At 47.4% G+C, this 23,708-nt stretch overlaps 4 protein-coding genes across 4 annotated transcripts; 1 reads left to right on the top strand and 3 right to left on the bottom strand.

The window, feature by feature from the left end:
• Positions 1 to 1,616: 1,616 nt before the first annotated feature.
• On the bottom strand, positions 1,617 to 9,578 carry F4822DRAFT_436419 (uncharacterized protein; the record flags this gene model as incomplete). Its single annotated transcript, XM_051462303.1, has 5 exons — positions 1,617 to 2,545; positions 2,636 to 7,279; positions 7,342 to 7,717; positions 7,782 to 8,891; positions 8,961 to 9,578. The coding sequence occupies 5 exons, from the start codon at positions 9,576 to 9,578 to the stop codon at positions 1,617 to 1,619; spliced, it is 7,677 nt and encodes a 2,558-aa protein (XP_051316344.1).
• Positions 9,579 to 11,583: 2,005 nt separating this feature from the next.
• On the top strand, positions 11,584 to 13,925 carry F4822DRAFT_441912 (putative salicylate hydroxylase; the record flags this gene model as incomplete). The annotated part of the gene is made up of 8 exons (XM_051462920.1): positions 11,584 to 12,272; positions 12,358 to 12,950; positions 13,008 to 13,063; positions 13,130 to 13,193; positions 13,256 to 13,355; positions 13,429 to 13,660; positions 13,753 to 13,795; positions 13,847 to 13,925. Exons 1-8 carry the CDS (start codon positions 12,186 to 12,188, stop codon positions 13,923 to 13,925), a joined length of 1,254 nt encoding a protein of 417 aa, XP_051316343.1. The 5' UTR covers positions 11,584 to 12,185.
• A 944-nt stretch (positions 13,926 to 14,869) lies between these two features.
• Positions 14,870 to 16,334, bottom strand: F4822DRAFT_426415 (uncharacterized protein; the record flags this gene model as incomplete). The annotated part of the gene is made up of 2 exons (XM_051460550.1): positions 14,870 to 15,739; positions 15,804 to 16,334. 2 exons carry the CDS (start codon positions 16,332 to 16,334, stop codon positions 14,870 to 14,872), a joined length of 1,401 nt encoding a protein of 466 aa, XP_051316342.1.
• A 4,641-nt stretch (positions 16,335 to 20,975) lies between these two features.
• F4822DRAFT_154594 (uncharacterized protein) lies at positions 20,976 to 23,241 on the bottom strand. Its single transcript, XM_051453068.1, has 5 exons — positions 22,549 to 23,241; positions 22,325 to 22,491; positions 22,148 to 22,253; positions 22,009 to 22,076; positions 20,976 to 21,947 (listed from the first exon to the last, which is right to left on the bottom strand). The coding sequence occupies exons 1-5, from the start codon at positions 22,956 to 22,958 to the stop codon at positions 21,565 to 21,567; spliced, it is 1,134 nt and encodes a 377-aa protein (XP_051316341.1). The 5' UTR covers positions 22,959 to 23,241; the 3' UTR covers positions 20,976 to 21,564.
• Between the last annotated feature and the right edge of the window lie 467 nt (positions 23,242 to 23,708).

Genomic DNA, 23,708 nt, shown 5'->3' with positions numbered 1-23,708 from the left:
ACATTAGATGTAGATAGAACTCGGCGAGGAAGGAACAAATTACACCACCTCCGATTCACACCCCCCCTTATTGAGGTATCTTGATGTGTAGCCTACCTAATTCCACTCGACTGACTTAAACAAGTCGCTCTCAAAGCTTGCATACGTGTCGTCCATCATTCACATAACCTATTACCGACGTGACCTCTAGACTTGTATAAAACTCTGCCCTGCCGCCTAGGATTTTTACCCCGTTCTATGATTAATCCCTTCATCCAAAGCACAAACCTAGAGAAATAACAGTCAGTTACCTTAGTACCAACACAGTATCACTATAAACCATCAATCGAGTCTCCCCCCTCTGTACTAAGAGATTACAATAATTTCTTAGAAATGCCTACGAGGTTCGTACTTCTAACCTATCTATCCTGTAATACCCTTCCATTAGCCACCGCCCCTCCCTCCTCCACCATCGAACGCCCGTATTCAAGATATTCTTCGGGTATATATTGTTGGTAGATTTATATTCTTTTTTCGAAGGCCTAAAGCATTCTTACACACTGCACTCTGCGTAAGATAACGGGCTAGTGAGGTGAGAGTTAATAATGTGGTATTAGCAACCAAGATAACTGCAGTATGATGGCGAGAAGCGGTTCTCCCAAACCTGTTTCCGAGAGACGCCATTCTCCGTCACCTGAATTGAACAAAGCTACTCCACACGACACTGCGAAAGGCAATAATAAGTCTCAAAGTGATGTTCTTTTCGGTATCGGCGCGCAGTTCTTTATCAGACGCGAGGTAATATTATCCCAAGCCCTGCTTGATACGAATCTATGATGCTAACTCAACATAAGCGTCCTCCTCCCGAAGCCACAGGTGGTCATAATCCAAACAGGTCCTAATTTATACCTAGGTAGCTACAAATATGTCACCAGAAGCTCCAGTGCCTAGGGATATTTAAATATACCTACTTCCGTTCGTGCTCTTTAACGTGGCCTGTTTTCATGGCTAGTGATTCACATTAAACCGCCTTGCCTAAACCCTGAAAGTAGCCTCCCTCCCTGATCGCTTGGGGTGAAAATGCAATTGAGGCAATAAGAAAGATTTCTAAGAAATCTAAACTAGCTAATCCACCGCAAGCATGGTAAATGCAAATATGGGCTAAGACCTTGTCTAGTTCTATACCTCGCATACATTTCAACCCCTATTTCATACTGAAAGATACTTATTTCAGGACCCCTCGATTTCCTCCCCTTTTTCAATTTTGTTTTAAATATGGAACGATATATTTATATCAAAATTATATGATTAGATACATTATTTGGTGGGATGCTGGTGGAGTATTTGACCCGTATTTACATTTACCATGCTTGCGGGTTGTATCTAGATACCTAGCTACTAGGATAGCAATGACCTTGGTGGGGGAGTATGCAGTGGCAACCAATAGGGTGACTGCCTGGGCCTGGTATGATTCCTAATTTGGTAGGACATATGCTCAAATAAGTTAGTCTTAAGACTACCTACCTACCTAGGTAGGTACCTGAGTAGATTATGTACTGTATCAATTCAAGTACTGGCGCCTCGCCTGTAGGTATATAAGAGGTAACCTAGTAGCCTCAGAATCAACGAAGCCACAATCAGATACTATTGGTATATCTCGACAAAAAGTTGTATCCTTCTTTAATAGCTTTGAAAGCCTCCAGGTTCATTTCATAGCCTCGATATATATCGAATAAATGAGGAGCGTTTCCCACAAGCCGTAGATCTCCCTCCACACCTCTGTGACGCAATTCTTCTGCCGTGCGTTGGGTCTGTCGCCAGGGTATCAAGTCGTCCTCAAACGGGTGTATTAGGAATGTTGGTGTGCGGTAAGCACCCCGTTTGATCTGTGCTAATGGACTTATAGCCTGTACCTGCGCAGGTGTGGGAGTTGGTAGCGAAGGCATCCCGTATTGTACACCATTCTGGTTGTCCTTCTTCAAACCATGGACCAAAACTGGAACAGTTTGACCGTACCAATTCATATGTAAAATAATACGCGAGCGCGCGTCATCCTTGGCCATCCAGCCACCGGCTGCCTTTGCTCCGGCCGGCGGGTTATATGATGTTATGGGTGAATCAAAAACTCCTTCCCATAAATCATATGTTTCTATCGCGAGTGCTGCGTCGCCATAGGGTTTGTTCACCCGAGACCAACATTCGTCCTCATAATCAGTTGGGCAGTAGAATGCGAGGATAGCCTGTGGTGGCTGTAGACCTGCTGAAGGGGCAGTCCAGCCTAAGCTGAGCGCCAGGGTACCTCCCGTTGACCAGCCGACGGCGACTACACGGCTGCCATCTATGTGCACGTCGGGACGCTTCCTAGAGAGGGATGGTAGAGTATTGCGAGCCCAGCTAAGAGCATCCTTGACATCTGTTATAGGGCCCTCTAGTAGGTTGGTCTCTGGACAAAGGCGATAGTCTACACTAACAGGCACAAAGCCAGCGTCTAATAGGATCTGTGTTTGCTTGGGGCGTATGTCCTTACGAGATAGCATCACATGGCCACCGCCGTGTATCATTAGAGCTAAATAGACAAATTTCTGTTAGTCTTTGTGTCGTCTAAGGCATAGGTTTGCACTCTGGAATAAGAACCGCTACCGGGAAGGAATCTCACCAACGGCCCGTGCTTGATTGCAGGTTTGAAGGTTAGACGGGTAGTAAATGTCGGCATACAATGGCAAAGGGCCCGCGTGCTTGAAAACTACAGTCTCCTCCACCTCGAGAGCTCTACCCATCTCTTGCTCTGAGTTGTTCACCGTTGGTGTCGACTTTTGGGGCGACGGTGATGCCACTATGACACGCAATATCTTCGCTTCATCGCTAATACCATCTGACCAGTCGACCCATTGGAAACCCGACGCTAACAGGTCCTTCTTCCACCGCATTTCAGAAGCGAGGGCGTGAGTGCGGCCATCATCGAAGGCCCACCATCCTTCCACCAATCCCCAGACCAAGTCAAACCAGTACAGATTCTGCGTATGCTCAACGAGACAGACCATCCCATCCTCCCGTAGCATATGCCTGATATTAGTGCATGATCGAACAAGGCTCGCGGTTGCGTGGATACAATTAGTCGATATAATTATATCATACTTGCCTCGGAGGTCCGAGGTCGGGTCCTTTTCAATATCCACGACAGCATATTCTACAAACGGATAACTAGTGAACTTTCTTTTAGCTGCAGCTACGAGGGATTTCGAGACGTCGGAAAAGGTGTAGACGATCCTTTGGCCTGTCGCGCCTTTCTCGAGTTTCTGAATGAGATGCTTGGTTGTTCCACCAGTACCGGCGCCGAGTTCTAAAATACGAATTTCCCGCTTGCCTTGGAAGCGCCCACACACATCGACTAAAAAGTGCGCGAGAAATGAGGTAGCGGCTCGAAACATCGGACCATTAGTGTACACATCTTCCATCAGCTGCCTCGCCTTGGAATCCCCGAACATCAAGGCTAGGGGATCCGCTCGACCCGTGAGGCATTCGGCTAGCTGTGCACCTGTTGTGCGTAAAAGCTGGTGTTCTCCGGCATGGTGGGGAAATTTTTGCACGATGGCGTCGTGTAACGCTTGGGCTGATGCCTTAGGCGCTGGGTGGTCCGTTCGCTTGGTAGCTAGGCCGCTCCCCGCAATCAATCGCGCGTCTTCTAGGATTTTGAACATTTGCACAACCAGTTTCTCATGTTTGGGAAGATAATTGAGCTTCGGCAGAATCTCTCCAGCAGCTAAGACTCGTATGTTGCTGCCTAACGCCGCGAATGCTTCGATGACATATGCGGTTACTAACTGTGCTTGGAGCGGGTAGACGATTTCACGAAAACGACCGAAACCGCTGTTCTCCACCTCTTTGTCAAACGTGTTTCGGTTTATCGAAAGCCAGTCGCTACCAAGGACTGCAACGCCGCCATCGACCTCGCGTTCTTCAATTGTCTCCCCGCCGCCGTTAAGTATTCCGTTGGGTATTCCTTCGAGGCCTGCTAACCTGTCCTGCGTCGTACGTTCTTCGGTTGATGTGGGCATGGGCTCTGGCGCTGGTGCCTGCACACCACCCCCTAGAAGCTGAGCGAGAGATTGGACATCAGTCAAATTTTGAAGGTCATCGATAGATAAATTCACACTGAATCGCTTTCGGATCTCGCCGGATATCTCGGTGATCATCAACGAATCCATCCCTAATTCTGCCAAGTCCGAATCCGGTCTCACCTCATCCGCGCTCATTCCGAATATCTCGCTCAACATCTTTCGAACGGAATCATCGACGCCCGAGGTAGCGATAAGAGTCGGAAGCTTAGGCTGAGATGTTGGCAATGGGTCCGTACCATTTTGTTCGTCAAATCGCGCCCGTTCGTTATGGGAGCTTTCCACAGCTGGCGATTCCTCGGTCGCAAAATTGCGGACTAGCGCGGTTGGGAGATGAGGAGTTTCGGATGATACGGTGGTTATCGTGTTCTGGTTCAACTTGGATAAAACCCTTCGCAACGAAACAAGGGGCACTTCGGTGAATTCTGCGTCTAGCAGAGCCACCACGACTTCGTTGGTCTTGGCATCCAGCACGAACACATCGTTTACGAGGGTATTTTTGCCTTTTGGCTCTAGGTTTGAGTATATCCGCCATGTCCTTGTCGTGAGAGGCCCTGCGGCTCCGACCCTATTATCGGAATCGGCCTGTAAGAAACCATCGCCCCAGATAACCTCGCCAATAGCGTTGCATACGGATACATTGTCGTCGTTACTCTTATCAAGCAAGCAGTTCACGTGGATACCTGCGACTTGCAGGAAATTATCGATAGCTAAGGGGTTAGACACGGTAGTTCCTAGAAGCTCTGCTTCTTTGCCGAGTGGCATAACCACGTCGCCTACCACTTCTCCATCCCAGGCAATAGTGTTGCGAACTCCTTTGTAATATGGTGCGTAGTTGACAACACGGGAAAAAATCTTATAGAGCACATCCCCAGCTAGTCGACTTGCACTAGGTGATGAGGCAATTTGGTCGTACCTTGATCTCCCTAGAAGTCGCTGGACGAATTTGAGCCGAGAGTTTGCTGCGTCCACTTCGAGGAGCGTTACTACTCCCTGAGCATGAACTGTGCGCTGTGAAGGAGGTAGCGCTCGGGAACAGATATCAGAAAAGGAGAAGAACGAGAAACTCCATTTTGAGACGTTACCGTCTTGAGAAGCACCCTGTTTCAAGCTAACACGGAGAGTTCCGTTGGGCTTTAATCCCAAGGGTGATATAATGCGCATATTCTCAATCCAGGGCGCTTTGTGTCTGCCCTTTTCTTTAGCATTTTGGAGGGATTGGGCCGCTCGAATGGCTAATTCAAAATACAGGCCGGCCGGACATAATGTTTGCCCCACGACAGCATGACCTTTAACACTCAATTCGAAAACTTCATGCGAAGGGTCCACAGCGAACAAATATTCCCCATCCCCGTCCCCGAGCTGCTGTAGTAATTCCGGTGGGCCTGCGCTAGGGACTGGAGTCTCGATAGCGGCTTGCGGCCGATGAGGTTGATACTGTATCCAATGCCTTGTTTTGGCAAATTGGTAAGGAGGCAGATCCAACCATCGGTACCGATCGCCTTCCGATCCATTAAACGCCCAGAAATCCGCGTTCGAACCAGCGGACCATAAACTTGATGAGGCTTTAGCGAGACTGCTCCAAGGGTTGTTACGGCCCAGTTCTATTGGCAGCAGAACATCATTATCGCTACCTCGTGTGGCTGGTAGAGCACGGCGTACCATGCTGATAATAGGAGATGCCGACCCTGCTTCTAACCAAACACATGATTGGTTTCTGGCAGCAATTCGTTGAACTGCCTCACCGAAATATACGGGTTGACGTGTATGTTCCGCAATTCTGTTCGCATCAATACCAGTCCAACTCTGGCCAGGACTGCACGTTTCGACTGGGATAGAGGGCTTCCGCCAAGTGATGGTTCCGGCCAAGTCTCGGAGGTTGTCTAGAATCGAATCCGCCAAACGGGAGTGGTACGCGTGACTATTAGCCAAACGGATTATCTTTAGATTTGGTGATTCTCGGCAGATACGTTCAACGGCATCCATAGCCACCACTTCACCTGCAAGGACGATGTTGCGCGGGCCATTGAAACAGGCGATATCGACAGCCCCTATTTCATGGACTGTTTTAAGCAGGCTTTCAAGGTTGTCTTTGTCCCCTTCAACCGCCAACATCACTCCTGGATCTACACCCCAGTGTTCCTGCATCAATTGAGCACGACCCGCGATTAGACGAATTCCATCGGCCAGATCCAGACTACCGGCTACACACAAAGCCGTTAGCTGGCCAAAACTATGGCCTACCAGAGTGCTCACCCGCAGCCCCGCGTCTATCCAAGCTCTAGCGCTTGCATACTGTAATGAGAATAACATGACGTGTAACAGAGCCAAGTCTTCCACTGGGGTCAGGTCAAAAATCCTCGGGAAGAATGATGGCAGTCCAAGCGCACGCCCGGCTTCATCACAGCTCTCAAGATGCGTTCGCAGTAGGGTTGAACTTTGGACAAGTTCCCGTGAGACACAGATACTCCGCCCCGCCTGACCGCTAAAGCAGAGCACCACCGGTGTTGGCCACGGGGACGTATCCGTCTTCTTCTTAGTACTTCGCTGCAACAAGGGGCGCGCTCCAGACACTATAGCTTCCAACTCTTGGCGCAGGCTGGGGAGATTTGTTGTCGTCCAACTCGATGTGTATTCAAAGCTTCGATTTTGCTTGCATGCTAAGTTGTAAGCTACGTCACCCAGCGCGATTGAGGGATTCCGGTCCAAGAATGACTTCAATGCAGTCCCATATGCACGTAGACTCTCCGCTGTTTTGGCGGATAGGAAGATTGGATACTCTATTGGATTATTATGCGATACCGTATCGATGGCATCTTGCGCCGCCAAGCCAGGGCGATATTCCCGGACCACAATAGCGGCATTGCTTCCAGCCGCGCCGTAATTATTAATCAACGCCGTCCGCCTCGTAGTCGTGTGCCAGGAGCGAACCTGGGAAGCAATAGCTAATTTGTCGGGTTCTAATGCGGGAATCTTCGGGTTGAGTTGAGTAAAATTGGGCTGCTTGGGGATTATCCCATGTTGCATCATGAGCAGTGCCTTAATCACTCCCGCCGCGCCTGATGCTGCTTCGGTATGACCTATGACGTCTTTGACAGATCCGATTATTAATTCCTGTGTACGATGGGGGTCGCCGAATGCATTACGAATACTGGCACATTCTATGGGATCACCCACAGGGGTTCCTGGAACAGTAAGTATTCTTTTCACACTGTCAGCGATGGAAAGGGAATCATTGTTGACTTACCAGTCCCGTGAGCTTCGACATATGATACTTCTGAAGGCGATATTCCGCCACCAGCAAGGGCCCGAAGGTACAACTCGCTCTGCGACTGCGAATCTGGCACGGTAATCGGGCTACAACTTGTGTTTTGATTAACCGCAGACCCCACGATAGTACCAAGGATACGGTCATTATCAGCTATAGCCTGAGCGAGTGGCTTAAGGACAAGTATGCCGGCACCCTCACCACGGCAATATCCATTTGCTTGAGCATCGAACGCTTTCGACGCTCCGGTCGTGCTGAGGAAGGAGGCGGCGGCTAGATTCTGGTAGAAAATAGGACTTGTGATGACGTTGACACCACCTGCGATGGCGACCGAGCAATCGTTGACCTGAAGGGCCTATTCGAGCAATAATATTAGGATCAATAACATACAACCCGACACGCGCCATCAAATCTCTTACCTTGCAAGCATGGTGGATGGCAACGGCCGAGGAAGAGCACGCTGTATCAAACACAACCGAGGGGCCCGTCCAACCGAAGTAGTGGCTGATTTTACCGCTGATGAAGGCTCGTATGGTTCCAGTTGCGGAGAAGGCGGTTGCGTTATCTGATGCGACATTATCCTCATACTCGACATAGCCCGCACCTACATAACAGCCCACCGGACGGTTCGGCAACTCAACACCATCCGCGTATCCGGCCGATTCCATAGCCTCATATGCCACCTGGAGCAAGACTCTCTGTTGCGGGTCCATGGATGCCGCCTCGCGGGCAGACATACCGAAGAATCTGTGGTCAAAGGCGTCAACATCTTGCAGAAAATTGCCCCAGAAGGGTCCCTTTGGTGTACGCCACAATTCTTCAGATTTAAATCGATTTCCAGGCACAGGGGTAGTTGCATTTTTGCCAGAGTTGATAAAAGACCAAAACTGTTCCAAGGAATCCGATTGGGCGTATCGACATGCCATTCCAATCACAGCTACTGGCTGGGTTGTCCCCACCACTCCGGGGGGGATAGTACTATGTGGTGTTACCTGCCCTGTTGTCCAGTTGCTGTTCATACCAGTATAAGGTGGGGTTGCGTTCAACAGCGACGGGGCCTGGTCGTTCACAGCCAAGCATTCATCAGCCTCAACAACTAATCCTCTGAGGGATTGCGGGATGGTCCCTGGAGTATTGCCAACAGCAATTACATTTACCGGTCGATCATCCCATGTGTTCAATTCTGCTTGAACTGTCCCATGCCACCTGCAAAGATCCAGTAAAGTACTCTCTAAAGCAATATCATGGATCAGCCCTTGCGTGATAATTTCGGTATTTGAGGTTGACCTTAGCGGCAAGGTCAATTGCTCAGATATCAGAAACTGAAAGTCCTTATTATGGTGACACAGTGACTTCAGCTGTTCCACCGTTGTTTCTCTATCCGGTGTAGTCCTATGATACTGTCCAAATATCCCAACTGGCTGAACAGACAGTCCCCCTTCTGCCAATTTCTTGGAGAAGTTCGCAAAGTCACCATCTGGTATTGTGAGCGTTATTCTATCCACATCTGTCACGCACGACACGTATGCCTGCAGATCATGTAAGCCATGAGCGGTGATTTGGGGGTGGGGAATAATCCCAGCCTCATAATAACCTACCTCGGGGAAAAAACTCAACACCTTTTCGAAACGCTCCTTTTCCGCATTCGACACCCAGCGAATCGACCAAGTAGAGTTACAAGAGGATAAATTACTATCCCCTCCATTTGATCGTTCTTGCTCGTCTAAGTCGATAGTAGCTCCAATGCAGACAGCCAACCGAATAGCAGTACTTGCCCATTTCTCGAGCTCGGGCCCATTCCGCGCACATGCCACGGCAGCAGCCGCAAGGAATCCAATGCAGAACCCCTGAGCCGAACCCTGATAGTTGAAGTGTACATATTCGGCAATGTGAGTAATAACCGTCAAGGGGGCAAGAAGTATATTGTAAGGTGGTGTCAACCCGGACATCTCCTCGGTCTCGCCCTCAAAAAACGCCACGAGTTCTTGCAGCTGATTCTCGGCTCTAGTGAGTGACGCAAAGTCGGGACAGCCAGGGCGAATTGTGGCAGCCCATAACGCAGGTAGTTCACGCACAATTCGGATGAGAAACCCGAGTCTTAGATCCCCAAGGATTGTCCCGCGAAGATCCTTGAGACGACCCGAAACAAGCCGTGGGATTTGAGGTCCAAATAGTAGCAGAACATTTTGAGCCGATTTTGTGGCGTTCGTATGCATGCTGCAAAGGACCTGTAGGTTTCGTACGTCAAAAAAGTAAAAGGGCAATACCACATACAATACGCGGTAAAGGGATACGGAATGAATTATTTTATTACCAGTGAGTAATATTACTATTTATCAAACAATTACAGAACTTATTTGAAAAGGACAGCAACCAGGGAATAGATGCAGCCTGGGTGTATAAAGAGGAAAATTGCCCATTCGGCATTTCTTTCTCGATCCGGTAGGACATAGCAGGTGCATCGAGCTCAGAATGACGTTTCATCCCATTAACTTTCGTCGATGAGCGTTGCTGGTGGCTATAGGACTGACCTAGCTTACTTCCTATCACGATAGTCTAGAAAGACAGGGCCCTCGCAAACGTCCTACACCGTAGCATTGCGCCGCATAAAGGGGTAGGATAGAACATGAAGCAAGCAAGGCTGTACAAAAAAACATCTGCACAATTCCACCTGTCTAATCCGTCAATAATCTCAATTGCTTCCTAGCTGAGTACCTTCCCGACCAACAGGTATCCCGTATTCGGCCATTGTTTTTATCTCGACCTTGTTAGAATGAGCATAGAGCGAATATCCCAGGAGGTGACATCGATTATTTTTAGCCAAAGATATTCCATTCTGGTATATCACTTTTAGGGGGATAGATCGTTATCGTTCCCTTAGCCTACTAGCATAGTCGCCATTATCCTTCATTCATGTTGGTGTTTACATGAATAAGCGAAGAAACCCCAGCTAGATACCCATGCTAGACCGGGGTACGTACAGACGCAGTACAGGATCTACTATGATGTTGTCCCGGATCAGCAACCATATCAAGGTAGTCTTGAACAGCGCCTCTAAGCTACCAAATAATTCATTTATAGAATCAGAGGGTCGTTTTAGAGAATGTAACCTACAGTATACCTTGCACCATTATATAATGATTTTATCAGCTTTAATTTAATTCCAAGAAGACCAATCTATAAATCATCTAAACCCTCGAAAGTACGTTGTAATGAGTATACCGGTTACATACCTATTTGGGTATCCAGACGGTCATGATAACAGACCTGCTCTGAAACAGAAGGCCTAGATCACTCAAGGGCCTTAGAAATCAACAGTCACAAGGATAGAACCTAGGCGTAACAACCTTGCCAAATTAGTACAAGACCCATAAATTAACCTTAACAAGGTTACATGACAAATATTTCCGACTGTATCCTGACAAGCACTAGGGATATCACTCCTTGGTCGATACCTTTAACACTTAGGTACCTACCTAGGTACCTAGGTAGTAAATAAGGTCATTTTAGACTTTAAAGTAATGGGGGATGGGGGATTTACTTTGACTATCCCCCCGACAGTGGGGGTTAGACTGGGCTCATGCGCTAGCGTAGGACAACAATGGCTCCCTGCATATGCAGCTAACTCAACCCGAAATCCTTCCGTGGTGTACCCCCAGGCAGGTATAACAAAGGGTTTCAATGGCCTAGAAACTCCGTGCCGTGCTTTTCATTTCAAAAAGGCGCATATCCGATGCTAGTGGTCGAAGACGACAGGGAGGGAACTAATTCAGAGCACGGTATTTCGCTACAATACTAGCTAGTAATAGCAGTATACAACCCCAATATTTGGTTCAAATCATTACGTACCTACCTTCTGTACCGGCACGCACATAGGTGGGTACCTTGACTTGTGTCACTTTAGGATTTCTAGCGCAATACGTACATAGGGGGAAGATTAGTGTGAACTCTATCAGATCATCCGGCTCGGCCCGCCAACTTTATTCCACCATACCCCGGTCCGGTATCACTACTTTAGGTACATGCCTAAGTTCGGCGTTCGCGCTGCGCCTCATGGCGGGTCGTCTTATTAACTACCCGGATTGGATAGCAAGCCGGGTTGGCGTGGGATAACGCCGGGTGGTTTTCGGACTTCTCATGCAGGTTGACCGATCGTCGTGATTTCTTGATAAGCATGAATAAATTAACTATTTCTTATCGAGAAGGTCCTTCGTTGTAAAAGCCCAAGGTAAGAGTGAAAATGATAGTAATCCTTTATTCTACCATACGCGCTTCTAATTAGGTACGCTAAAATAGTACGCGTACCATGCGCCTAACTGACCTGATACTAGAACAAATACCCTGCGAATTAGGGGGGCGCCGGATGCTATCGTCAAGGAGAAGACCTTGTTGATCAATTCCATCTTAGCGACGACGAATAAAATCGAGGTGGCGTTGCATCAAGCATCTTGTTTTGTTCATCGGAATCGCTACTAGGTACCTGATTGTTGATCTTACTATTCTCAACCAATGGGAACCTGCGCAACCATATAAGTGAACATGTCGTGCTCTTTAAAAGTAGCATTTGTTTAGCAACCTAACTTCCTAAAATAACTACACACAACACACAACAAACGACCTGTGTCGTTTGACTGGAAAAGACGCCTGTTTTTCGTAGCCCGTGTGTGCTTCTCGGCCGGCCAATTGAATTCAAAGAAGTTGTCACATAAAACTAGGCTTGCGTGGCGCAAGCAAGTCTCGGGGCTTTTCTGCTGTACAACATATTCGATACGATTACCTAGATCATAATATTAGCCACTCATCGAAGAAATCCCCAAGAAAAGATGACTCTCCAAGTGATCGTCGTCGGCGCAGGCATTGGTGGCCTTTGCGCCGCCGTCGCCTTGCAAAAGGCCGGCCATTCCGTGAAGGTAAGATAAAGTGGCTGCTTACCTTCCTAAGTACCTACGAATCAAATGAGATTCCAAGTCAATCCAGTATGCCGACATAATACAGATCCTGGAGAAGTCCCGCTTCGCAGCCGAAGTAGGCGCCGCTATCGTCATTACCCCGAACGGCGAACGGGTTCTGTCCCGTCTGGGCTTCGATTTTAAGAGAGCTCGCGTGGACGTTATGAACGTGTTCGAGGTATTAGATGGCGTTTCGTTCAAGCCTCTCCATCGAGCTAAACTCGTAAACGCCCGTGCGGAGTATGGGGCACCATTCTATACAGTTCACCGAGTTGATCTACATAGCGAACTTCTCCGTATAACGTCTGGTTTAGATCTTCAATTGGGAGCGCGTGTAGTAGAGGCTAATGCAGACCAAGGCTATGTGATCCTTGAAGACGGAACAAGACATTATTCCGACCTTATCATTGGAGCAGACGGGCTTCATTCAATCCTAAGAGGCGCCGTTCTAAAGGATCAAGGTGTGCCCAAACCCATCCCGTCTGGCATGGGCGCCTTTAGATTCATGATTCCCACGCCGGTTTTACAAAATGACCCTCATTTTCATGCATTGATGGAGATGAAAGGACAAGGAAATAGTGTATTAGCCGATACAACTTCAGAGACACAGCGTCACATGGTGTGGTATACTTGTCGAGAGTACGTATTTCTTTCACTGTGTTGCGCATGAGAATGTTTGACTGATCACACTTACAGCGGGCAGGTTCAGAATTTCGCCGGCGTTCATGACACCTTCGACGCGGATGGTGATGGTAAGCAAGCCAAACACGACCGCACTAGAGTGCAACGCAAGGAGAACGACTAATCAGGATCACAAGATCCGAAAGCTCGCATGTTAAGGCAGTTTGGACATTATCACCCCGGTCTGACTCATCTGGTTAAGTGAGTTTTCAGCTAGATTCGCCAGAAGACCGGCAGAGTTGCTAATGTGTCATTGAATGTAGTGTGGCTGCCGATGTCACTGACTGGCCTCTTTTCTTCCTCGATCCGCTCCCATCTTGGCATCGAGGGAAAGTACTCCTAATTGGGGACGCTGCTCATCCGGTACGCCATCACACCCACCTACATCTTCTCGCTTTTTATTGAACCTGCGGGACTCACATGGGAGATAATATAGATGCTTCCGTTTGGTGCACAAGGGGCGAATCAAGCTATCGAAGATGCGGGGGCGCTAGGTGTCCTTTTCGGTTGCAATGAACGCGCAGAAGACGTCTCTAATCGGCTTGCCCTCTTCGAAAAAGTCCGCAGGTTGCGTGCATCGAGAATCCAGTCGCTATCGAGAGTCCGTCTGGGGGAAGAGAAGGATGTAGAGGCCAGAGTTCGCCAATATGCCGACCCTCCAGGCTCGGGTACGTGTCGATTGCCGATTTCCCGAATGTTCTGGATCATTCGGGCCCCCTAATGTCTCCACGACTGATACTATGACTAACCAGACCATTAGATGTGCCGACTACGTTTGATGAACGTTTGAAGCACGATTATCGGTAAGTCTGCGCAGAGTCGTACACCTGTAGGACCGAGACTCACATATCCAGATACGATGTTGTTGAAGCAAGTATGGAGGTATTGGCTAAGGGGGGGAGGAGGAGACTCGCCAGGGCGATGTTATCTTGATACTTAGCAAGTGAATTAGATAGGCTATCCGGTATCACACCTTGTTGGTGGATACAAATAAGGAGTCTTTGGCATATAAAGCAATACAGATGAAGTCAATAAGCTTAGTTATCCACGGTCGAGTGCCATTGACATGAATAGTAAGAGCTTAGTCAATGCCAAGAGGTGGCTATGGTCTTTATAGCTTATGTAAGGTCGTAGTGTCGAGTGTTGCTACGGGATTGAACAGGTCAAAAAAGTAAGAAGAGAAGAACAATCTTTTAGAAAGGTATGAAACAATGATTGCGAGGCCTGTATTATGTGGGATTTACCGATGGCCCTGTTACGCTTACGTAAATGAATGAATGAATGCTGAGGCACCACTGACGTTGTCATTGGGTGTAACATGTCTCGAGTGATACAAGTGACCGCACTTGGCCTTCATCATCGCAATAATATAGGCAGGTTACGGCAACTCTCTTATTTTTATAATACAACTCCATAATGTGTGTGCTTGTCGTAAAGTAGTAGATAGATGATTGACATAATCTGAAAATGGGTACAATAAGTCATTGCACGCTGGTTCCTATATCATCTGAGCTTCTATAAGCTGACTAAGCTGATTGTATTTCCCGTTCCTACCCTGTTTCCTACCTCGGTACTTTCAATCTTCTAATCAAACGAATATCTGACCTATTACGCGGTTGTATATCAATCTGATGTCCATTGAACGCAAAAGTTCCCTAGAAATCTATCACATTGCCCATGTCAAGAGATGATGGTAAGATTGGTGGTGTTGTGAACTAGAAATATGATTAGTGAATAGTTTTCTCGCCTTGCGAGAAATGTGCTTTTACTTACTGCGGAAACATTATGGTTGACACGGAGCAATGAGTGTTGCTCAAACACTGGCCGAGCGAGGTGTCGGCGTAGTAAACATATTATACATATTTAATTCCGTACCATCAAGTATAAACCTGGAGATCCTGTTTGATAGTTTGCATCATACGCTGTAAACTATCGAGGAGAGCCCCTATATCTTCTGCACCGAATTTTTCCGAGGCCATAGAGCCACGACGAAATGACGGTTGCTGCGATTTGGCGGCTTTCCTGCTAAGTATACTGAAAGGGGATTCCGGGGAAGTGTTGCTTGTTCCCCCACCCCCATTGCTGAGGTCAGAAATTGGCGGCGATCTGGGCCCACCGACACGCTCCCATAGATAGAACAGTGCGCCAGTAATGCTTTGAAGCGACCTGCGAATCACAACGCTGATAACCTCCTCCCTAGTATCTCCAGTTAGCTCGAAACTGCCCACTGAGACTCCTACGCCCGAGGCGCCTGGAAAATTCCATCCCAAGGCTGCCTCAGGTGAAACATCAATTTGGCGTGGGTTTGCGTTCAGTTTCTGGACAGACGAAAGAAGGATGCAAATGCTTGTGGCAAATAATAAAAAAACATCTTTATGGTTTTCTTTGCTCTGGCACCGGCTGCATTCCATTAAACCCTTCCAAGGGAGTTGAGCTAGTTGAACTCCGTGAAGAACGCAATCAACGCTAGAATTGCTAGCGTGAGAACTTTGTAGATCGCCTAGCTGATAAACTAGCTGCACTTGTTGCTGTAGACATGAACAGTGAGATGGTTCGGGGAAGATGAATGCATTAGTGCTGATAGACCCCTGCTTGCCGCCGGGGGAGATACCGCCTATAGGGCTGGGTAAGGTCGTCTCATCAGCGGATGAGCTGACAGTACCAGTAGCATATCCGCTGTCGCATACGGAAGAATCCGGCGTACCAAAGGACAGGTCATGATAAGAGGGCACAAGCGCAGCAGAAGCCTAGAGAAGGTGAATTAATAATCAAGGACCGAAAAAGCTCGCAATGGTCGACCGATTTGCTTACCTGGGCAAAGGATGCATTTAGGCCCTCTTCCAGGCTGGTGTGCACACGTGTTCCATTCATCGAATCGATGAGGGAAGCCAAGTTCTGGTTCAGTAAAAGATCAGAGGAGTCCGAGCCAAGGTCGTGAAGGAGGCTGGTGTCGAATCCTTGCTCAATGTTGAAGTCGACAGGCATCGGGTCTGACTGCTGATTTTGTTGCGGTTCTTGTTTCCGTACAAGGTCTGATCCACGGCGTGAATTGGCCCCATTGTTATTCTTGCCTTCTTGTGTCTCTTCCCTTTTGTTCTTGTTTTCCTTTATCACAGCCCGCTTGTTTTTGCTTCCTTTTGGCCGACCGAGTCGATTTCCTGGACTATAAGAGCATTGTCCTCGAGATACCAAACAAGTCAGACAGGGATTACCACCAGAGCACCTGATTTTAGCTTGGTGGCAGGAGTCGCATGCCGAACGTAACCGTCCGCTCGTCTTCAGGGGTTCGGTACGCTCTACCGACCGCGATTGGCCACTGGAGGAGGGAGTTTGGAGAGACATTGGGTCCATATACTAGTAAAAGGCAATTACATGGAGCAATTATAATGCTAGGGGTTGGAGAGGTAGCTCGGGGATTTTATTAGACGGAATCCTATCTGACTAAGTTTATCCCGTGTTAAGGATCGGCCATTCCTGATCGAGACGAAACATGCGTCAACGAGTCGATGCTGTTTTTATAGGAGGCAAGCAAGCAGCAAGCGGCAAGCAGTCAGCACACATTGCTTCCCCTCCGTTCAGTGCATATAGTCGTTCCATTCTGACATAATACACGAATGAGACAGCACGCTCGGCTTTAAGATAAGGGACTTCTAATGAGCTTCTTCTCCGCATCGACACCCACGATCCTACGAATACACTAAAAATTGACCAAAGGATCGAGGCTCCGGAAGTATAATTCAACAACCAGCACTCGCGACGGGCTATCTTTTCACCTGTCCGCACTTTAGCGAAGCCGATGGAAGAAGAGTTAGCCAGTTATAAAGTCTCTTATTTGCACATATATAAATGAATTGCAACTAACATACTTAGGTGGCTCTTACCGGTATATGAGGTTAACATCTGTGAGACAATAATAAACAAGAGAGTGCTGCGTTACCTATCAAGGTACCTAACTGCTACGGGTATTTCCAAAGTTACCTTAGGTAGGTAGGTAACTACCTAAACTACCTCCTGGTCCGCCCGGGTACCTACCTAGCTACCCCTAGGTAGGTACTTACCCTTGGTATGAAAATATAAAATGCTAAGTACGCAGCCGTTGAGGGAATCAACATAATTCTCCAACATAAGCTTAAAAATGGGTACGGGTAATCCGTGCCACCCTTTAAATTAGCCAGATCTTACACTTAGGGTGGTACAGGCACAGGATCTGGGGAATCTAGGCCTTAGACAGTGTGATTAGCCACTATGGCCGCGCGATATAGGACCGCATCCAGCGACCTATACTCCTCAACTAGCGAACCAACCCAACGTGCCCAAAAAAGGGTCTTGTAAAGGTAACGAGAAATTACACCGGGAAACGCCCCGATGCTTCCACTTATTAAAGTGCCTATGTAGGCAATTAAACTGGCTTCGGCTCCGATACGTCCAAAGCCAAAGTCCGAGGTGCCCCATCAGCCTTACAGGTTCTTTGCTCTTTCTTTACCGGGGTAGTATACCCCATCCACAAATTCTAGGAACTGGTTCCATCGCCTAATACTCCATGTTCTCATGTTTAATGTTCCATTCATGCGGTCTGCTACAGATTCGACATGTCACATGCTATTGGCTCATTGTCATTCCAACACACCGCTAGTGCGGAGCTGCAACTATTCCGCCACCATATGTCGACTATATATATGCCGTCTAGTCCGTCCGAGGTATGTAGGAAGAATTCTATCAGAGTAAGCATTCTAACTACCCCCTGACGACAATATGTACCATGTACGTACCCTAGTATAGTACGGAATTCTAAACATTTTAAAGTTATCTTATCGGACCCGAAAGCTACACCGGACTGACCGGGCCCCCCACCCCCATCCCCCACGTTCACCTTAACCCTGTAAGGATCATGGGTGAAAGGACGATCTATACCTGACTAAGGTATTAGACCACTACCCCAATCAGCCTCTGATTGGCTGCTCTTATGTCCCCTGCAGGAGAACGTTGTATATACGTATAGCATTAGAGCTTTCTTGCATGTGATGACGTTGCATTCCTTCACAAAAAGTCTCTGACATGGACATTTTAATTAAATTTCTCTCACAGCCACTTCATCCTCTCAACTTATAACTGGCTAGTCCCGTTTCTTTTGATATCGACTACATACGCATACACCTTGGATCTCACCGGAGGGGCTCGCTACATACATAATTATTCGGCCGCCATTGACCATTCACCATCCATGATCGTAATTGACATCCCAAATATTTGACACACTCGTCGTCTGGATACGTTTGGACACGCTTGGTTAGGGTATAATGCGCGAGTTGATTCACCTATGAGGTACAGCTGCCCGGGTTGCACAACAGCAAGAAGGATTCTTACATGGTCAGCTTAATTCGTGCAACGCCAGCGATATCGGCATCGGTGTCAGTGGCGTCGGCGATGTCAGCGATACCCTAGCGAAACCAATGAAGATGTGATATGTTCGATGCATATAACGATAAACTTTCCTGCGACTAAATTAGTGGCCGCGTGTTCCCCTTGCTAAGCCCCTGATATCATACGACGTTTGCACTTCACTTGTACGGATTGCATATCAACCTGAGCCGCCTACCACTGAATTCAGCTAATAACACGTAGTATAAAACGGTGAAATGATATATTATAAAAATGAAGCTCCCATATGGGTCCAAAGTCGAACCAAGATACGCCATGTCATTCGGTGTCCCAATATACCTACCTATCTAATGTAGTATCTAGGGCCGATTTTCCAACTCTCAAAAATACTTACTAAGACGACCTTCCCTTTCTCCCCGAATCATACGCGTTTGTTATCAGGTAGATAGCTGGGGGTGGGGGTAGAAGGATTGCCTTAAATGGATGAAGAAGTAATCCTGACGTGCCATCTTGCATGCCTAGGTAGTTTACTCGTCCGTGTTACGAGGCAAGTTCCTTCTCCCTACGAAATACCCTTTGATAGGTTTGGACTTGGGAAGTATTATTTGTGTTAAAGTTGCAACCACAAAGAGCAAATCTGCAACATGTTGTGTAGTGCCGAAGATTACGTCCGCGGCGTAACGACTTAACACTTAACGGGCTAGGTATCGAAATGTGCAATTAGCATAGCATTGCCATTATAGGAGCCATCCATTCCCGACCGTACCGCCTCGCCGTTCATTATTCCAAGTAAGAGATTCATTAGAATAATATGCCCATCCTTGGCCTTATGTTGATTCAAATTGAAGCAGTCGTGGCGAGGCAGTATTTCGGGTACCTATGTATCTTTTTCCATAGTGGATCCTCGTCAAAAGCCTCCGAACATCCTAACATCCCACTTAGCCGGAAAAAAAAGCCCCGAACCAGATTGGCATCCCAATCCAAGGGTATGGTCAAGTCTCGCCATAAGGTATATCAAAAGAGGCGAAATGGGATCGGAAAGCCGAATTTTAGCGAAGAGCCCTTCTATTAGATTTGAAGTCAAAACGTGTTTACGTCTCTTTATCGCCACATACTCGAGTGGGCCAATACGAATTCGTTCTCCACTCATGTGCTAATGTAACCGTGAGAAATTGATCGAATCTGCCACGGCCATTAGTTTACAACAACGAACGTATCGTGCCTACCTGAATGAAGTCTTCAATTGAGACCCTCAAACTCGTTTTCGTTCCCCGAGTGGCGGAAATATTCCGGTGCCGAAACAAGACGGAGCAAGAGGGATGCCGCCGAGCAGGTAATCATATGACGAGAGATTCGGCCCAGGATAGCTTGCTTATCGATTTAATATGAAGAAACTCAGAATATCATGGAAGACTATGCACATATCACGCACAAGAATCTCTACCCCTGTCTATGGTCAGATCTTCTTCATGGATGGGGCACTCACTTGCCTGTGAACATACATGTATACATGAGTGATGCGCAGAAGTACTTTCGGATTCCAAACGGATGCCGATGCCGAACACCAAATCCGACTTTCTGGTGATACTCATACGTAAGGCTACGGCATCATATAGGGTGCAAAACGACGCGAAACGGTGCATAGATGGCGCATCTACGTTAGACCATTCGGGTAAACCAATAGCCCTACCAGCAGTCTTAGTGCTCACGTCAGGAGCCGGCGACCGACTCATGTGGGCCCATAGGGTTCTACAGCAAATGTCGCGATGTTCCGTCCCCCGCAATCCGCCCGCAAATCCCCCAGAGGAAAGCCGATCTGGTGCGGACATTTCGGTCGGCACGCGGCGTTTCGAACCCGCGCCAAGAGGTGATCTATACGTAGGTAATTAAGTACTTACGTACCTATCCAGGTGCCTAGGTAGGTATCTAGTACATAGAGGCGTAAGAATGACGGGACAACACACACCCTATGCAACATACGCTCTGATAGCCTACTTTGGGGACAATTGCAGGACGGCTCGTCGCTCGTGGTGCCCAAACATTCACTTTTCACCGGAAGCGGAAGGAAGTGTTTGCGGATCGCGAAATTGTTTATGTTAGAGTGGGGGTGAATCATGGTGGATGGTAAGATGAAAAAAAATAGGGCAACTTGTGAGACATGACGTTTAAAGGCGGCTCAGGTACCCCCTAGGTTAGGGCCAGTAGGGCCTTTTCCGAAACAAGGCACTCGATATACCCTCCCTACTTCGTCGGCTAGCATAATACACAAGAGTTACACAAAATAACAGGAAATAACATAACCGTTGATGACAGCATCTTCATAAGTCACGGCACTGTAGCTTACGGGAACACGGCATCTACCGGTCGAGGTTTCATACCAATCTCATTCTGGCGCCCCGGTGTACAAGGGTTAGGCGGTAAGAGCCAGCCACATCTGCAACGGCAAGGTGATCTCATGTAGGTTGGTTCGGCTCGCGCATTCCGCTCCACTCGGGCACACGTAAGGTGTGTTACCCGATACAACTGGGTATAGCAGGTGTTACAACGTGACTACTTATTACGGATACTGTCTCGAATCAACGATTTCCGTTCATAGACAGAATAGTGGCAGGTTTTGCCACGAGAAACTTGGAATTTACACTTCTATAGAGCCTCATTAATCGTAGGGCCGATAACTTCCAGCTGGCCCAAGAGTACACTTTTGCGCCCACAATTCTTTGAAGTTAATGACTTGTCGTCCTATAGGGGATCACCCTGGCCAAATTCGATAGTTAATGTGGTATATTAATCAGATCAATCCGGGAGAGACAAGAGGGGGTGAGGCTTATTTGAGCTAACTGACCTTACAACCCACACTCAATACCAAGTGCCACTCGACTAAGCGCAACCCCTATCTACGAAATCACGAACGATTCGAACCATCACTCAATGCCTCAAGAGAGAAACGAAAGCGCGAAGTTCCAACATACTCAGCTAACCACATAGATACCTATGTACCTTCGTATCTAGGGACTCTGAAAACTCGGCGGCGCATCCTACGGTCCCTTTTTCTCTAGGGTTCACATAAACATTTATCATTACAACTAAATTTCCTTCATATGATTCTATCGTTATATTCCGTCATATCTTTCGTCGTAATCGCGTTTATGGGTAAGAAAATATGGTGCGCCCAGCGCTGTCTTAGAACACCCATTTAAATCATATTAGAACTTCCACCCTCATAAACAATCGTGAACTCTCGAGTCTCTTTAATAACATTGTTCTCCGGCAAAATACCCTGTTCGCTTCCCGTACCAGACTGACGCCTACTGGCACCTACTATAGTTGTGTGCATAGCCTTAACCCCCGGCCGCGAAACGATGTTTAGGCCAACTTCTGTGTCTGTCTTCTTAGTTGGTTTTCTTCCAATAGCAACAGCAAAGAGTCCATAGGATTTGTTCGGACGTTTCGAGTACCGGTCCGGGAATGTGCGACCAACGAGCCGTACCCATAAAGGTCGTAATACAGGAATGCATACGCAGATGAGAGTGATGGTCAATTCACTGTTGGTCCAGATGAGGGCGCTTGTCGTATCAGCTATATTCCTCGTCAGTATAAGTTGTAAGCATCCCGAAAAGCAACAATATCACCAACATACATAGATAATCGGATTCGTGGCTCAGCCCCTTGATGCTGAAGATTCTAATAATCCCGCAAATTCCCGCCCTGTGAGCAGTTAACAGATGCCAGAACCATTCAAACCTACGAGAAGAGAAGAAGTGAACATTTTGACCTACAGCACCCCTAAACTGAGAGAGATACAAATCGTAACTTTCTCTCTCCTCCGCATATTCAACCTCCACAGTACGACCCAGGGGAACGCTGCTAGGAAGAAATCTGTTGCTGCACACCAAGCTACGATGTAAGACACGTTGGTTATCGTTCAATCCCTCTCAGCGCTGTTAGTTACTCACAACATGCAGTGATAGAGATGACCGCCAAGTTTAGAGGACATCTGAAGGTTTTTATGCGTTCGTCCCAAAGAGATGCGACCGGTATGCACTGAACAAAACACGAAACACTCAGAAAAATTGACCAAACCATGGTAGTGATGATCCAGAACCACAGAAATGCTTTGTGCCTAGCATTTATCTTAGCCAGGCTCTTTGAATAATAGTTTCGTAGGTAGGATTCTTACCAAACGGATACGACAATACGCATTAGGAATAGGGCTACCGCCACCTTACCCGTACCTGCAGCTGTTGACACCACAGCAAGGCCAGTAATCCCTATCTTGATAGACGTTCGCCTGTCTTCTCGTCTTACATCTGTATCGTGTTGCCCAAGGCCATATAAGGCTGAGGCGATGGTGCATCCCACAAAAACTGCTTGGAGGGCCTTGTAAAACCACGTTAGTGCTAAATTCTGGACGTTGAGGATCACCGTGGTTATAATTACCCAAGTTCCTACAAGAACGTAGTCATCGATGCCGATTCCTGCCTTTAGAGCTTTGCGAGTCCAAGACCTCAAAGCGACGAATAGAGCAGAAAGAAAAACTTCCACCGAAAGAACTGTGATAATCATCACACCGGCTCCCCCCAAAGCCATTTTAAAGCCAATTTCGAGACGGAAGAACACGCCTCTGCTAGTTTACTAGAGTTTTGGGTCCGGCCATAGCCCCAACAACATTACAAAAAAATCGCAATAGATATATATATAGTATATATTTATCTCCATTATAAAAAGTTTTATGAAGGGATGGTCAAAGATGAGTGAAATGATTCGATTAAGGACTTGTAACAAACAATCATTTCAAGATTCAGGATTAGTTCTAGTCTAGCTCACTATATAGTATAGAATATGGTCGCTATGTGTATTGATGATAATACTATATGCAAGGACAGCTCTAGCTTTGGTGAGTACTTGTTTGTGGGCACTTGAGGGGTGTTGTCGAAAATGTACTCCTCGCGCTCTAATTTCTAGATCACAGGACGAAATCCCTTGCAGAATCGACAGGCTAATCACTCTGTGCACTAGTCAACTAGCAGCGGGTTTATTAGTTTGATGACAATGCGTTGGTCTTTAGATGATAGCGTACGCCCGTAAGATCCTTGATAACCTGAAGAGGTTGTCAAGTGTGGAAAGGTCTGAAGAAGTTTCTGGTGTAGATAGTATCAACTCCCGTACAGGAGAAATCGCCTTTCATCATCTAATCCGGTGCTGTTGATAAGAATAGTCGAGCAAAATGAATCACTACCTAGGTAGGTACCCAGACAAGTATAATTGTTGTTAAGGCTACTCTCAGTGGTCATAACGCAACCATTACAAGGCTGCGGATTGCCGGAAATGTCTGTTTGC

Source organism: Hypoxylon trugodes (assembly GCF_022578975.1).
Source record: "Hypoxylon trugodes strain CBS 135444 unplaced genomic scaffold F4822scaffold_3, whole genome shotgun sequence".
In the NCBI taxonomy this organism is placed as follows: Eukaryota; Fungi; Ascomycota; class Sordariomycetes; order Xylariales; family Hypoxylaceae; genus Hypoxylon; species Hypoxylon trugodes.
This window is presented reverse-complemented; position numbering and strand designations above follow the sequence as displayed.

What these genes read in the sequence shown, in the direction of transcription:
- F4822DRAFT_154594 (XM_051453068.1), bottom strand. Translation starts at nt 22,958, where the DNA reads ATGGCTTTGGGGGGAGCCGGTGTGATGATTATCACAGTTCTTTCGGTG. An exon ending in CGTATTGTCGTATCCGTTTG is followed by an intron (nt 22,492 to 22,548) that starts GTAAGAATCCTA and finishes GATAAATGCTAG; the next exon opens with GCACAAAGCATTTCTGTGGT. An exon ending in CATCTCTATCACTGCATGTT is followed by an intron (nt 22,254 to 22,324) that starts GTGAGTAACTAA and finishes CTTGGTGTGCAG; the next exon opens with CAACAGATTTCTTCCTAGCA.